Genomic DNA, 14,459 nt, shown 5'->3' with positions numbered 1-14,459 from the left:
CCTGGAGCGTTGTACCTTACAGAAGATTATCACGGACACGGGATCATTCTTTAAAGTTAGAGGAGGGGATTCAAATCATTTTTTTTTTTTTTTTAATTTTTAATTTATTTTTTAAATAATGGCCAACTCCGGTATTCAGCTGTTGGGATTTTTCCTGTCGCTAATCGGGATCGTCGGACTGATCATCGGGACTATCCTGCCGCAGTGGAAGATGTCGGCGTACNTTTTTTTTTTTTTAATTTTTTATTTATTTTTTAAATAATGGCCAACTCCGGTATTCAGCTGTTGGGATTTTTCCTGTCGCTAATCGGGATCGTCGGACTGATCATCGGGACTATCCTGCCGCAGTGGAAGATGTCGGCGTACATCGGGGACAACATCATCACAGCGGTGGCCATGTACCAGGGGCTGTGGATGTCATGCGCTTTCCAAAGTACCGGACAGCTCCAGTGTAAAATCTACGACTCCATCCTGCAGCTCGACAGTGAGTAGCCCAGTGTGGATACAATCCATTCTGTGAATACATTACATGCTTATTCTTTTTTATTTTTTTTTATTTAATACAGTGTCAGTAATTAATATCAACAGCTATTCACTTTGCTTGCCCCCCCCTCCCCTTGAGAAGTGGTGTTACAGAGCAGGATGGTGTGGATCATGTGTGTTTCTCCACCTGGTCCATCAGAGCACCTCCTCCATCTGAATAAGACCTGGCTGTTGTGACCACCTCAGGGTTGTAATCTGCTCATCACTTCTTAATTACCATCCACTGTTACCATCAACAGAGCCCAGTGCAGTCCCTCACTACAGAGGGACATTGTTTTCTCCATATAGTTTCCTGTTTGAAAAAAAGAAGGAAAAAAAAAAAAAGCAGCTGCAGATTCCTGGAGAAAAAGGTTTGAAAAGAGGAACCTCACCCATACATTGTCACATTCAAGGAAACCCTCCCACCCCACTGCCCACCCACCCACTCACTCTCTCTCTCTCTCTCACACACACACTCACACACTCACACACACACACACACACACACACACACACAATCTTCCCAACACTCTCGCACACAAGATGACACATTATCCAAGCATCATGGTCCTGTGGTCATCGTTAAAGCCTCTGGGTGAACAAATATTCCTTTGAGACAGAAAGCGGAGTTTCGTTTCATTTGACACTAAGTGCTCGCTGTCAAATGATGCACCTCAGTTCCAGCAGAAATAGCCTCTCAAATAAAGCAGACAAAACAAAAAAAAAAAAAGGTTGCCAAAAATGATCTGTTTCAATTCTTCACGGGTAGTGGTGGCCATGGTAACTAAATTGGAGCACACAGGCATCTCAACCCTCGACTGAACGTCGACCAGCACACTGATTTATGATCATTTAACTAAAGCTTTGCATGCTGAGATACACACTATAATTCAGGTTTTTCTATAGCACCTGTTGCGCGGTGATAACATGATGGAGGTCTTCAAACTCTCCGGAGCAGCTGTGAGGTAATAGATTTGGATTATGAAGCCAATTATAACCCGATCGGTGGACAAACACTGATGCTGTCTCTGCCGAAATCCAATATATCTGTCGGAATCTACCCGTCTGTGTGAAGTGATCTAATCGGCATCGCACTGCGTTCACTATGATACAGAAGGTTTAAGTGTGCAACAGGCCTTGGGTTTCAGACCCTTGGTTTTAAGATGATCTGATTCATATTAGCTGAAATGTAAGGCCTCAGTGTGGGTCTGTCTTGTAGAGGGGCCTCGTGTTAAAATGTTTATAGTGCATATTCCTGAATTAAAGTTTTTAATTCGAGCCTCTTTGGTGTTTAATCTATCTTTTTCCTAATGATTCCATGACCCATGATTGACTAAAACTGTGTGCTGCTGTTCAGTGCAACTGTGTGCATCCTGATGTGCGTTTACTATATAATCCACCCTGTTGTTTCCCGTTTCTCACTACTTTATAGAGTCCACCCCAACCCCCCCCCCTTTCTCTCTCTTTCTCTCTCTCTCTCTCTCTCTCTCCTCTACATCCTCTTCCCCTCTGCGTCCCTCTACCCATCCATCCGTCCCTCCCTCGCTGCTGGAGGGTTTTGTTTGTTTGGGCAGGGCAGGGATGGCCTAGACTGGCACAGACTGGTTCTAGGTGGACAGAGGGTGGGGGGTGGGGGGATGGGGGCACCCTGTGATAGGTTTATAGTGTGAGGGAGAGGGGGGGGGGCTGGATGAGGATCGTGACAGTAGTATTTCAGCAGGCCTCCACCTCTCTAACAGCAACAGATGGGACAGTGGAAAAAAAGTGTGAGATGTGTTTTTTTTTTTTTTTTTTTTCTTTCTTTCTGATTGTGTGTGTGTGTGTGTGTGTGTGTGTGTTCATGTGTATCCCATGGTTTCTCTTCCAGGAAAAGCTCACATTAAAGTGTCCTGACAGGCTGATGTTAATGTAATTCACAACCTCGGGACACTCTCATAAAGCCTCCTTGATAGATCGAGGACGGTTTATGAGTCGTTCCTGATCATTTTCTGGTTCGTGCCTCCAGATTTGCACTTTTACAGATAAGATTGATTATTTGACTCCATGTGCTCTTTGTGGTTTTGCAAAGTTCCCACATTCCACCAAACAAAAGGACATGTATTCGCTGCCTCCCCGGACGGAGCCAACACACACACTTCCTGTACTCCTCTTCACCGTAATCATTACTTGTTTCCGTCTCTCCGTCTTCTCCAGGTTCCCTTCAGGCCACTCGTGCCTTGATGATAGTCGGCATCATTGTGTCCATCGCGGGGTTGGGCGTGGCCTGTATGGGAATGAAGTGCACCACCTGCGGAGGGAGCGACAAACTACGCAAGTCCCGCGTCGCCATGACGGGAGGAATCATCCTCCTAGTGGGCGGTGAGGATGGAAGTGCTCCTTTTACAGCTTTCGCCCATTTCCCTGTTATTGATGATCATTGATGTGAGAGAAATTCAATTACAGGTCGATGATGAATTAAAGGGGAAAACCAACAGAGAGGTGTCGTTCCACCGCGAGCTGCCAGAACAGCTTCCATGTGTGGAGCTCCTCTGGAGGGGTGGGACACCAGTCTTCCATCATATATTCCTTCATTTGGTGTTCGGATGATGCTGGTGGGGAGAAAAATATTCAGGTTTTCCAACTGGGCGGAGACCAAGTGACCGTGAAGGCTCATCGAACCATTCAGCGAAGACCAACTCTGTACTGAAGCATCTGCATTTATTATATTCCTTTTAATTAGGCACCCGTACGTGTCTGATATTTTACTCAGGCTATTTGAGTTTTTAATATACAATACAAACCTGGTTGCATACTATTTCACACCCAAACTCCACCTCATCATCACAGCATCTTAGATCTCCTGCACATCATACAATAAGGTAGGAGGAAGTTTGATCCCCCAGTCCAAAAGCTCTCCTCCCACTCCCCTGCTCCGGCCCCTCAGAGGTCGTCAGACTGAATGAGACCAGAACTCCTGGCACTGATTCTGACATAAGGGCTCTAACTGGCTCTGAAGAGAAACACTAAAAGCTAATTGTGCTGCAGTCAGTGGCGAGCCGCCTGGCGACTATAAAGGGGGGATAAAAGCATGTCTGCGCTCTCAGGTTTTGATGATGTGCTGATGGACTGATTGATCTTTGTTGTTGACTTTCTCTCTCTCTCTCTCTCTCTCTCTCTCCTCCCAGGGCTTTGTGCCATCGTGGCGTGCTCCTGGTTTGCTCATAATGTCATCCGGGCTTTCTATAATCCCTACACTCCTGTCAACACCAAGTACGTAACACAAACACCACGCTCTATTCAAGGCCTGCTACAAAAGAAATAGTTTAGGAAATTGCTTATTCACATATTTTTCTGAGTTAGATGAGAAGATCACTGCCACTGTCGTATCGGTCTGTTAAATGTACAGCTAAAGGAAGGAGGTGCTTAGCTTAACTTAGCTTAGCATAAAGACTGGAAACAGGGTGAAACAGCTAGTAGTAGGTTGTGTTTTCCAAACTGTTGAACTATTCTTTTAAGCATTATTTTGGAGTATGAGTACTTCATTTGAATATTTAAATTTCTTCTCCTCCGCTGTATCATCAGGAAATATTGTACATTTTACCATTTGAGAGCTTTTGTTACTTTGCAGATTCACGTCTTCCATATAAAACACGATCACCTGATCATATATGCTTTTATACAGCTGAAACAAACAGTATATACAGTGCTTAAAAAGTGCCCTACCTCATCCACCTTACATTAAATCCATCATATACATTAACGAGTCAGTGATAAAATCTAAATGATATAATATAGATATTGATGCAACACTCTTTAGGGACCATTATGAATTAATAACTGATTTACTGAAGTCTAATTTTGAATGCAGGCCTTTGATATTGTATTGCTACTTAAAGCGTCACAATGTAACTTTTGGGGAAAAAAAGAAATAACACTCTTCTTCTTATGAATGAAATGCTGTATTCATAAGCAAACTCATCCTTCCTGAATTCAAAAAGACCCGATTGTATCTTTCACCATTTCAAGTTTCTGTGGGAACGTTTGCGAAGGTCTAGTGAGAAACGCAGTTCTTTCATTCTTCACTTTTCCAGAGGTCCGGTTCATCTCTGTGAATCCTAAGTTCACTTTTGTGAGTTTAACCCGTCGGTATTGTCTCACTCTTCTGCCAGATTCGAGTTTGGCGCGGCCATCTTCATCGCGTGGGGCGGCTCCCTCCTAGACGTCCTGGGCGGGGCCATGTTGGCTGCTTCCTGTCCGAGAAAGAAGCAGGTATCCAAATATCCACCCATGGCCAGCTCCCGCTCCGGCCCTCCGAGCAGCACGAAGGAATACGTCTGAGAGCGTCCCCTTACAGCCTGGGACTCGGACCAAGAAGCCCCCCCTACCCCCTCCCCCCTCCCAAACGAGTAAAAGTGAGGGTGTATGGGCAGTGTTGTGAATCATAGACAGATGCAAAGAGTTACTGAAATGGGACTTTTCTTTACTTTTACTTCAGGCCTTTGATAACCCCTTGATTATCATGCAGCAATCTCAATTGTTTCATGAATGATGTCTCGCACCCCGTCCACACATTCCACAGTTGTTTACAAGTGGTCTTCACAAACACATTATAATTGGATCCCCTGACTTTAATAGACAACCCTCGGGGGCGTAACCTCTGGAACAGTAGCCTAAATGATGGATTACAGCCAACACTTGCACGTCCGTGTTAGAACCAGCATCTATTAGCGTTTGCCATGTAATTGAAAGTAATCAATTCCAGTTTGGTGCCTCGGCTGCGGATCAGGGGCTCCGTACAACAGAGACACACAGGGTGACAATACAGTGTTTTTTGTTTTTTTTTTATATTAACTGTTGGCGCTTCTAAAATAGACGTTACGATGAGCAGGGTGCGACTTCACACGCAGGGCTCACTGTGTAAGGGTGACTGTATCACACGGGCCCTTTTACTACGACACTCACGTCAGGCCCCTGCAGCTCTTCGTACCACTCTGTTACAAACCCTGCTCAGAAATGAAATATTTTGTCGTGTAGTCACCGTAGCCATTGTCGCTCTAATAGCTTCCATCCATATCAGCCACTGTAAGAATAAACCGCCTCTATTTATTTTGTCAAACGTAGGTTTTTTTTTTGCTCCTGTGTAGATTCACAATAATCTGTAGTTCACTCTGGCCCTTTTGTAGCTTTCAGAGACTGTCATATTTTTTATTAAGATGTTTTATGCTCTGAACAGTGTCTGCTTTTTTTTTTTTTTTTTTTTTAAATGTCATAGTTTTATACATTTGGCTCATCTAGCAGATAAATGAATGAAAGAACATTTTTAACATGTCCAAGAGTACTTAAATAATAAACATTGCAAAAACCGTTAATTGTTAATTGTGTTTTCATACAATCAATAAAACCACATACTTGTATCTAAAAAGAAAGAAAAAAAAATCTTTTATACTATATATTTTAATTAAAAAAGTGCTTTGCGTGTTGTCGATTAACTGGGATGTTTGAGCTTCACTGTGCAGGATGATGTATGTGCAGAGTTTGACACTAGAGAGCCGTTCTGACATTCATCCGCGGGCGGTAAGTTTCTCATCGACGCACTATATTTATATATAACATAAAGTCATAGGAAACAACTTGCACGAGCGTGACGAGGAAGCTTGACTTTTTCCAGTGCTCGTACATGCAGCGCGGGCCTCTCGGTGGAGCAGCACACATGTTTTGTGTCAGTGAGGTGGATTTAAGTTTAATTTTTAACCCGGTTGTTGGAAGTTTTATGTGGAAAAACCAAATCGTGACACAGGTCAAGGTAAACTGGGGAAGACTCACTCTGCTTGAGAAAATAAAGACTGATATTTTGTGAATGAGCCTCTTCTGAGCTGTTTACCCCACTTTACTTTTGCATCTTTACCTACATGTAACACCCTTTATGTATGACTGTATAGTAAAAAAAAATTTTTAAACCTCTGCATATGTTTACAGTTTTATACAAAAGTGTGAAAGGTACAAAGAACTATGAAGAAACTATAAAGCTTGGTAAATGCATTTTAAATGATTGATATGCTCTTTGGGGACACAACTGGAACTGTGAATCAAGTCACGTTACAGTCACTTCACATAAAACACAAAAGATTCCACAAAGATTTCGTCTTTTATTTCCCGAGATGCATTTTTGAAAAGTCGACCATTTCCATGCAAATGGCGACCGCAACCCAAAACGACACCCTTTGAGTCAGAGAAGGAGCTGTGAAATGCAGTGCTTCCATAGTGCAAAAAAATAAAATAAAAAATAAAGTGAACTAGTAACAATTTCACAGCTGACTAAGTAACATGACATCAGCATGAGCCTTTATAGACAATATGTCATTCCCAGGTCCACCGCAATCTCTAAAAACATCAGTGTTCGTAGATTGTCTCAGCAATAAGAGCTAATCATAGGCTGCATGTTTTCAGCTTGTTTTCATCGTCTCATAGTGTAATTGTAAAGTAAAGGTTGTCATTATCTTTAAAAAAAGTCAACAGACACTATGATGCCGTGTGGGCGCAGCTCAGCAAACGGATTAGTGCTGTGTATTTTTCGTGATCAATCTGACGTAGCATTAAAATATCATTTTGGCAATTTTTCTTTTATCACAGTCGTGTGGCCAACTGGGGAGAAACCCTGCCTTTTGAAAACAAACAAAACATCCCATAACTTTGTTGTTGTTTTTGATATTTTCCTGCTGAGTCTGCAGCTCGAGGCCAACAATGAGCTCTGACTAAAAAACAAAAACAAAAAAAAAACCGCTGACTGCATGATCTAAAGAGGCCAAATGGTGTGTGTGTGCGTGTGTGTGTGTGTGTGTGTGTGTGCGTTTGGTTTGAAATACAACTACATTAGCCCTTTAATAACGGGATACCAGTTACGTGTTCTGATGCTTCAACAGACTTCATGCATAGAATTCTGCAACATGTCACTGCACATAACGGGCATTCCCACAAAAGTGCACCATTTTGGAAACATAAGAAATCTCAAGTTATAGATGACAGAAGCGATATCCATTCAGAAAACAAAGTAAAAACCATGTAGAAGCCATAATAACAACACAACAAATGTCTCTTTAGTTTTTTTTTGAAACAATAAATAATTAGCAGTAGTTGTTGTTTTGTTTTTTTTTGCTGTAAATAGCGAGCTTTCATCCACTGGATAATAGTACATCACTTGCATCAGTGTGAGAGTAGAGAATGATAGTCATTGCACAACCAAAGCTTAATATTTTTACCTGTGTGATACACATTAACAGGCTTGTGTTCTCTCCCACGGCTCCCCCACCCCACCCCCACCCCCACCCCACACACACACAGACAATCAGTAACCCTCACCAGCAAACAGGGCGGGCGAGAGGCCGCCCGTCATCCAAATCGTTTGCTCAGTGCAACTTCAGAAACGTAGCCCTTGTTAAGAAGCTCTGAAAAATATAGATGCTCTCTCCAAATCTTTCTCAAGTCCCGACAGTCTTCCACCTACAGAGGTAAAGAGTAGAGGGCGATGCGAAACAATTCATTCACAGTCTGACCAACGTTAACTTAAATAAACACTATATACAAATCAGGGCCTTGGCGTCAGCTGGCGCTAAGTGAGCCGTGTTTGTGCCGTGTCGAGCCGTCAGGCGCTTCAGTAGGACACTTGACAGGGTCAAGGCCAAGATCACTGACGTGCAGGTTTGGCGTCCTGGGCGGGGCGGGTAGGGGGGTAGGGGGGTAGGGGGTGGGGGGGTGGGGTAGGGTTGATGTATTTTTTAAATCTTTTTGGCACTTCATGGTGAAGTTTAGGAGATGGGCGACAGGGAAACAGGACACTGCCCGTTGTTGTTCATGATGTCGTCCAGGTCTTCGTCGTCCAGGTCCACTGAGGGAGGAGAGGTCAAAGGTCAGGAATGTGCACCGCTACTGAACAAAATACTAGATATGGCGTCAAAACTGGAGCTTAGATGCATCGATTTTTATCCATTTTAAGAAATCAGTTCCCTTAAAGCAGCTGTTTGATTTGTCTTTGTGCCAAGATCCATCTGGTTTCTCTGGCTTCATATTTACCCCACAGATATTACAGTGGTATCAATCCTCTCCTCTTACTCTCTGCAGGAAACTGGACTATTGCTTTAAATATTTAACAATTTTCAAACACCACCCCTACATCAGAGGCTGCAGTATCTGTAGATGACGTTTACATGATACTCAGACTAACTCAGCGCAGCCTTACTGCAACTACCGGCTTGCCTACGTTTTGAAATATCAGCTTCATATTCACCAACTCTTAACATCATCTTCTTGCTCTCTGGAGACAGGCAAACCATGGAGGTCAATCTCAATTTAAAAATGTGTTACTGAATAATACAAGGTGCATGATTGTGCTCCAATTTCTCCTGATCAGTTTATCACTGCAGCTCTATAAACCTTATGCAAAGTAAAAGAACAATTGTGTGTGCGTTCTCATGCACTTTGGTTTGTTCTGATTCTTGTGTTTTCTGGTGTACATGTGCATCATAACCCCCCCCCCCAACACACACTTTTTTTTATAACACGTCTTAAGGAGCCCTACATGAACATACATTATGATGAGCAGATTCTCTCCTCTCACTTCCTTTAATTGTGAAGCCTCTGTCTCTGTCCAGGAGCCCTGCTGCTCCTCTCTGCTCAGGCTGGGACCACCTGCTATTAAAAGCTTTGCTGTGGTCAAACTCTATGTATCCAAAATACCATAATTGCACCATTCACTTTGATATAGATAGTAAATACTGTAAGCAGCCTGCTGTATGGATATCACGTTATTCTAACTTGTTAGTGTCTGTTTGGATGCAGCTGCTGATTCTTGTCATTGTCATTGTTGTGAGTATGTAGTTGTGTGTCATCATTGTGTCTTGTGGACCCCTGGAGTAAAAGCTGCTGTCACAGGCTCTGCTCCCTGCACCTGTCACACAAACACAAGTATCACTCACCTTTCTTGGTACGACCGATCTGCCCCAGTTTGGGCGCCCTCTGTCCGAGTCTCTGAGGGTTGGCCCCTTCGCCGTGGCCGTTGACCTGGGGGTGTCCCGGGTTGTACTGGCCTGCCGGGCCGGGCTGCCGCGGCGGCCCGCTGGGCGGGATGAGCTCGGGGATACCTGAAGCTCCGTACATCTCTAGGTAATGGGCGCCTTCTCCTGATCGGCCGCTAGATGTCCGCACAGTCCAAGCTTTGCGTCGTGTGGAAAAGCTCCTCACTTCCGCAATGAATGTATGGACAACGCACGACCAAACGTTGGTTATAACAGAGAGAAAGTCCTCGTAGCCTGTGAATGAAAGTAAACACGTCTGTCAGAAATAGCTCTCATGCGTCAGAGAGCGGCCGGCGTTTGGCAGACGCGCACAGACACTTCTCCGCTGTTTATACTGAAATAAACGATGTGGTCTTCTGTGTTTTCCACTGTATTTCTACTAACAGGTGTAGCAAATGCCTTCCTGGTCATTACAATAGCTGAACAGCACAACAACGTGTCTTCCGTTCAATCTACTCACGATAATAAACTGCTTTTCCGCCCGGTTATAAAACCACCGTTAACTGATCGCTTCCTCTTTCATCTTTTAGAAGAAAACACCGTTAAATATCATTCATATTACCTCACTTCTCCTCCAGCGAGGCCGCAGTTAAGAGCTGAATCCGGTAAAATCGGCTTCTGAGAACTGTGTTGTTGTTTATCAGAGCTCTCTCTCTCTCTCTATCTATCTATCTCTCTCTCTCTCTCTCTCTCTCTCTCTCTCCTGGCACAACACGGAGGAAGCGTCGATTTAAAGGGGCCTCTCGTCGCTCTCGCGGCCTTGGGGATTTCCTCGCATTGTGTCTTGACTCATATCGGCATGTGCACGTCACCGCGAGGTTGATATAAGCGACAGTGCTGACACTTCGGGTTATACAGTGGAGGTGTGCCAAAGTTTAGAGGGCGCGGTGCGTAATTACGCACTTTCAGTAGTGAGAGAGTGACTCAGGCGCCAGCCAATGACTAGCGCTGCTAGATAACCCCCCCCCACACATCCACCCACCCCTCCCTCCTCCATACGTAACACATGTAAAGCTTCATGTCAGCGAAAGCAACTCAAGTCAGCTCTCCCTCGTTATCACCTACATGACAATGAAAAATAAACATAATTAATATAATAAAGAAAAATCTGTTTACTAATCTCATAGATGTCCTCCATTGTTTCCCCAGTGATTTGTGTTTCCTCTTTTCCTTAGATTGAACTCAACCTTGTCCTAACCCCAACCAGTGTCTGCAATGTCCCAGCATAGCCCACTCACTGAGACTCATCCCGGGCCACATGCTGAGGTATGAGGAACAGGTTTCTAATGTTTAGACCTAAACTTTTCTCTGTAAATATGTTGCAGAAATGTCTTTTGTGTTTTATATGTTTTATCAAAATTGCTCACATCTGGACTCTGCCAGTTTTTTCCGTGTTTAAAAACTCATACCATGCAGTTAAATTTTGGGCAGGTGTGTGTGTTTTGTACATAAAATGACGCACAACAATGTCTAGAATATTTAAATTTGATGGAATGAAGCAGCCATAAAAAAAAAAAACAAACAAATAAAAGTGGCGTCTTGGGTTTGAATCTTTCACTCATTGTGAACATCATACAGCTTGAACGAGGAGCTCGAACAAGCTGATACACAAAATAATAAAATCCTGTTCTTCAGTGAAGAAGCTGAAACAGAACAGGCCGACGTATGATATGATGACAATGTGGAATACAACTGTTTTTTTTTCTATCTTAAAGTTACTTATTGAGGAAAGGAATGAATGGGGAAGACTAGATGTTAAAGGGTTAATTATTAGGATACATAAATACTGTTATGTATCATTTTAATGATTTGAATCAATAAATTGCCATGTAAAGTGCATTTGTATTAATGTTTTCAATATGTAGTTCAGTTATTTTTTATATTTATCAGTCAATAATTGAAACATGTAAAAGTCCACCTGTATCTACTGCAATGATTTACGGGCAGGGGCATTTATAACCTTGCGTTGACCAGTGGGGACATGAAAATATTGTGGGGCAGCTCAGCTCATTTGAACATTAAACTCATTTGGTAGAAGTAAATTCACATCTACACACTTGAGGGGAACATAAACAGACAAATATGATGCATATCTAGTACAGACGGGACTCAGTTTTACCCCCTTAACGTCACAAGAGTAAACAGAGGTAGTTAGCGAGCAGATAGACGGCTGAAACATCCAACCTCTGCCACTCCGAGTGGTAGTAGTCTCGGTGTAAACTTGACTAAAAAGAACAAAGAGACCAGGCCTAAATATCAACACCTCCTGTCTGGTACGGGCCCATATGTGCAGCCTAGGATCTGGCACAGCTTCTGTGTTTTCTGGGGTGAGGAGCGTCTCCATGTAGCCGCCCCGTCTGTTCTCCTTCAAAGCAAGGATAACTGGAGCCCATCTGATAGAGCCGTGATGGACTACGCTCAACCAAAGAGAATACGGATCATATCTCTTACATTCGCAGAATATACTGGTTGTCACTTACTTGAAAGTTCAGTGTTTTCGTGCATTTATATCCCTGTGTCTGTGTGTGTGTGTGTGTGTGTGTGTGTGTGTGGGGGGGGGTGTGGGAATGTGTAAGTGCTATCTGCATGTCCCATCGCATTTTATGAATGAATCCATGCACAGTGTAGAGATTAACGGAAACCCCCCCCCCCTGTGTGCAGGCCCACGTCGATGTGGACCGTCTGGGCTGATATAAAACTGTCTTGGTTTCTCTTCTCCTGTAGAATTATTTCAACACTTTCTTGTGAATGAAGCGAACACATTAGCTGCTGCCATCATGTCCAAGATCGTAGGTGTTACTCTCCTGCTCATCATTCTGGTCGACAGCTTCTACGAGAGCAAAGGTAAACACGAGGAGAATTTGCACTTTCACATTTTCCTGTGTCGTTTTACTCACCACCTTTAAATCAAATAACTAACTCTGCTTGTGAAATACACACCGGGACGTACCACTCTGTCAATAAGTGAATTTGTATTTGACCGGAAGGTTCCAAGTGGTTGATGAGTAATGTATTATTGTTCCACATAAATGACTTCTTGCTATTTGTCTTTTTCCACTGTGTATAGCTGTATCTGTGGGATTTCGTCTGAGCAAAAAGCACATCCTCAAGTGCAGGTGCAGAGGTGAGTCTCCGTTGGTCGTACTTTTTGGTTAAAAACTTGCAATGCAATGCAAAACCAAACATTTTCTCCCACCAGATCCAGATTATTATCTGGATCTGCGCCAAACTGTACAAGCTCATAGATCTCATCGCCATAAATACTTTTTTTTTTTTTTTCTCGAGATTCATGTATTATTCCCTGAGAAATAGACAGAAATGTTGAATGAATTGTACAATGTTAAGGAATCAGATCTTCCCCCACCAAGTACAGCGCAAATTGGTTCAGTACTTTTTTGCGTAATCCTGCTGACAATCAAACAGACACAGGTGAAATAACCTCCTCGGCGGAGGTAATAATCAGGGCTGTCATTATACCGTGGTGGGATTTCCTATTTTGAAAAGCACTGGTTATAAATGTGAGGCCTTTTCTCCCGAGTTTCCTGCCATTGTACACAACACTATGTTGTCGCAGACAAACAAGTTTGTGTGGTGTGAATTTTAGCAACCACCTCTGTTCTCATTGCAGTTTCTCCCATTGGCAAGATAAAGTGTCGCTCCCCGCGATTACCCACAAACCATGAAGATCTGATCAAATGCCTCTGCAGCAAAACAAACCAACACAGTAAGTGAAATGTAATTGTGCGTGGGTCTGTGTGAATATTCAGTAAAGATGTTTAATGTGTAATGTTGCCATTCTTTTTCATTTTGTTTCCTCTCTTAATTTTTAGCGTTTCCAGAGTTACAGGGAGCCTGCACATTGTGGCGTCCTGGTTTTCCAATCTCCCTGGTGTGAATGAGTGGAACTGTGCACGAGGAGGAAATATCTATTATCATATTCTCACATGATGTTAATCATCACATCACATGAAAAACAACACATCAAATCACTATGTCACCTAACACTCACAACATGAGGTAACATCACATTATCCTTGTAATATACTATAGATATCTGTGATCTTTTGTACATTTTAAATAAAGACATATTTTTGACAACAGTGATTGTTTTCCTCTTTGTTTGCAGTTCTGCCTCTGTCCAAAGGTAACAAAACCCAGCACTCCTAAAGTTCACCATTGTTAGGCTATATCTTTATTTAATCTGTACAAGAACCAAACTGTAAGAACAACAATAACTTTTTTTTTTATTGGGGGGTTATTTGTCATGTGTCTATATCTTAAAGGTCCCATATTTTACACTTTTGTTGTAAAATTTGTTGTTTTATTTGAAGTGTTGATCCATAAGAAGATATATTTATTGTTTTAAGAAGCAAAGACCATGTCAGTGTAGTTTTACATCTCTCTCAGGTTTCTCCCTGGAGCTCTAGTAACAAAAGGTCGGTGAGCCATTCAGAGCAAATGAGGCTCTGAGCCGCTCTTTAAGGCCGCTGAGTGATCGAATAAAAGTAAAGCCGATTTCAGGTAAACACTCAGAGAAACCAAATCCTGCAATGTTGGATCCAGGGTGGGTTGGGTCCTGGTGGGCGGGTCTTGGGCAAGGCTGAGAGCAGTGACCGCTTTATTTGTGACATCACAAAGTTACAGAAGTCCTAACGGTTCGTTTTAAGGCTCAGTTTCTCAATACAGGCTGTGTGCATCTCTCTGTGGACTGAGCGCTTTGATACTTTCACAGTATAAATATAGAACCTAGACCTGCTTTATAATCAAAGAAGACATGGATATCTACCTTTATACAACATGCAACCTTTAAGATAGCTGTTTCCCTGCACCAAGTCTTTCAGCTAGCTAGCTTTGAGCTTCTAGTTCCAGTTACAATTCTACTATATATCA

The 14,459-nt window shown here is 42.9% G+C and overlaps 1 protein-coding gene across 1 annotated transcript; it reads left to right on the top strand.

Moving 5' to 3' along the window:
- The first annotated feature begins 261 nt into the window (after window positions 1-261).
- On the top strand, window positions 262-4,839 carry LOC111226920 (claudin-7-A). The gene is made up of 4 exons (XM_022752228.1): window positions 262-484; window positions 2,716-2,880; window positions 3,687-3,771; window positions 4,671-4,839. The coding sequence occupies exons 1-4, from the start codon at window positions 262-264 to the stop codon at window positions 4,837-4,839; spliced, it is 642 nt and encodes a 213-aa protein (XP_022607949.1).
- The last annotated feature ends 9,620 nt before the right edge of the window (window positions 4,840-14,459 follow it).

The sequence above is a fragment of the Seriola dumerili genome, unplaced genomic scaffold (genome assembly GCF_002260705.1).
Source record: "Seriola dumerili isolate Sdu_G_001 unplaced genomic scaffold, Sdu_1.0 BDQW01000167.1, whole genome shotgun sequence".
NCBI classification, from domain to species: domain Eukaryota; kingdom Metazoa; phylum Chordata; class Actinopteri; order Carangiformes; family Carangidae; genus Seriola; species Seriola dumerili.
This window is presented reverse-complemented; position numbering and strand designations above follow the sequence as displayed.

Excerpts from the sequence above, each read along its gene's own strand:
- LOC111226920 (XM_022752228.1), top strand. The coding sequence starts at position 262 with ATGGCCAACTCCGGTATTCAGCTGTTGGGATTTTTCCTGTCGCTAATC. Across the intron at positions 485-2,715 it reads CTCCATCCTGCAGCTCGACA|GTTCCCTTCAGGCCACTCGT; the intron begins GTGAGTAGCCCA and ends CGTCTTCTCCAG. Across the intron at positions 2,881-3,686 it reads AATCATCCTCCTAGTGGGCG|GGCTTTGTGCCATCGTGGCG; the intron begins GTGAGGATGGAA and ends CTCTCCTCCCAG.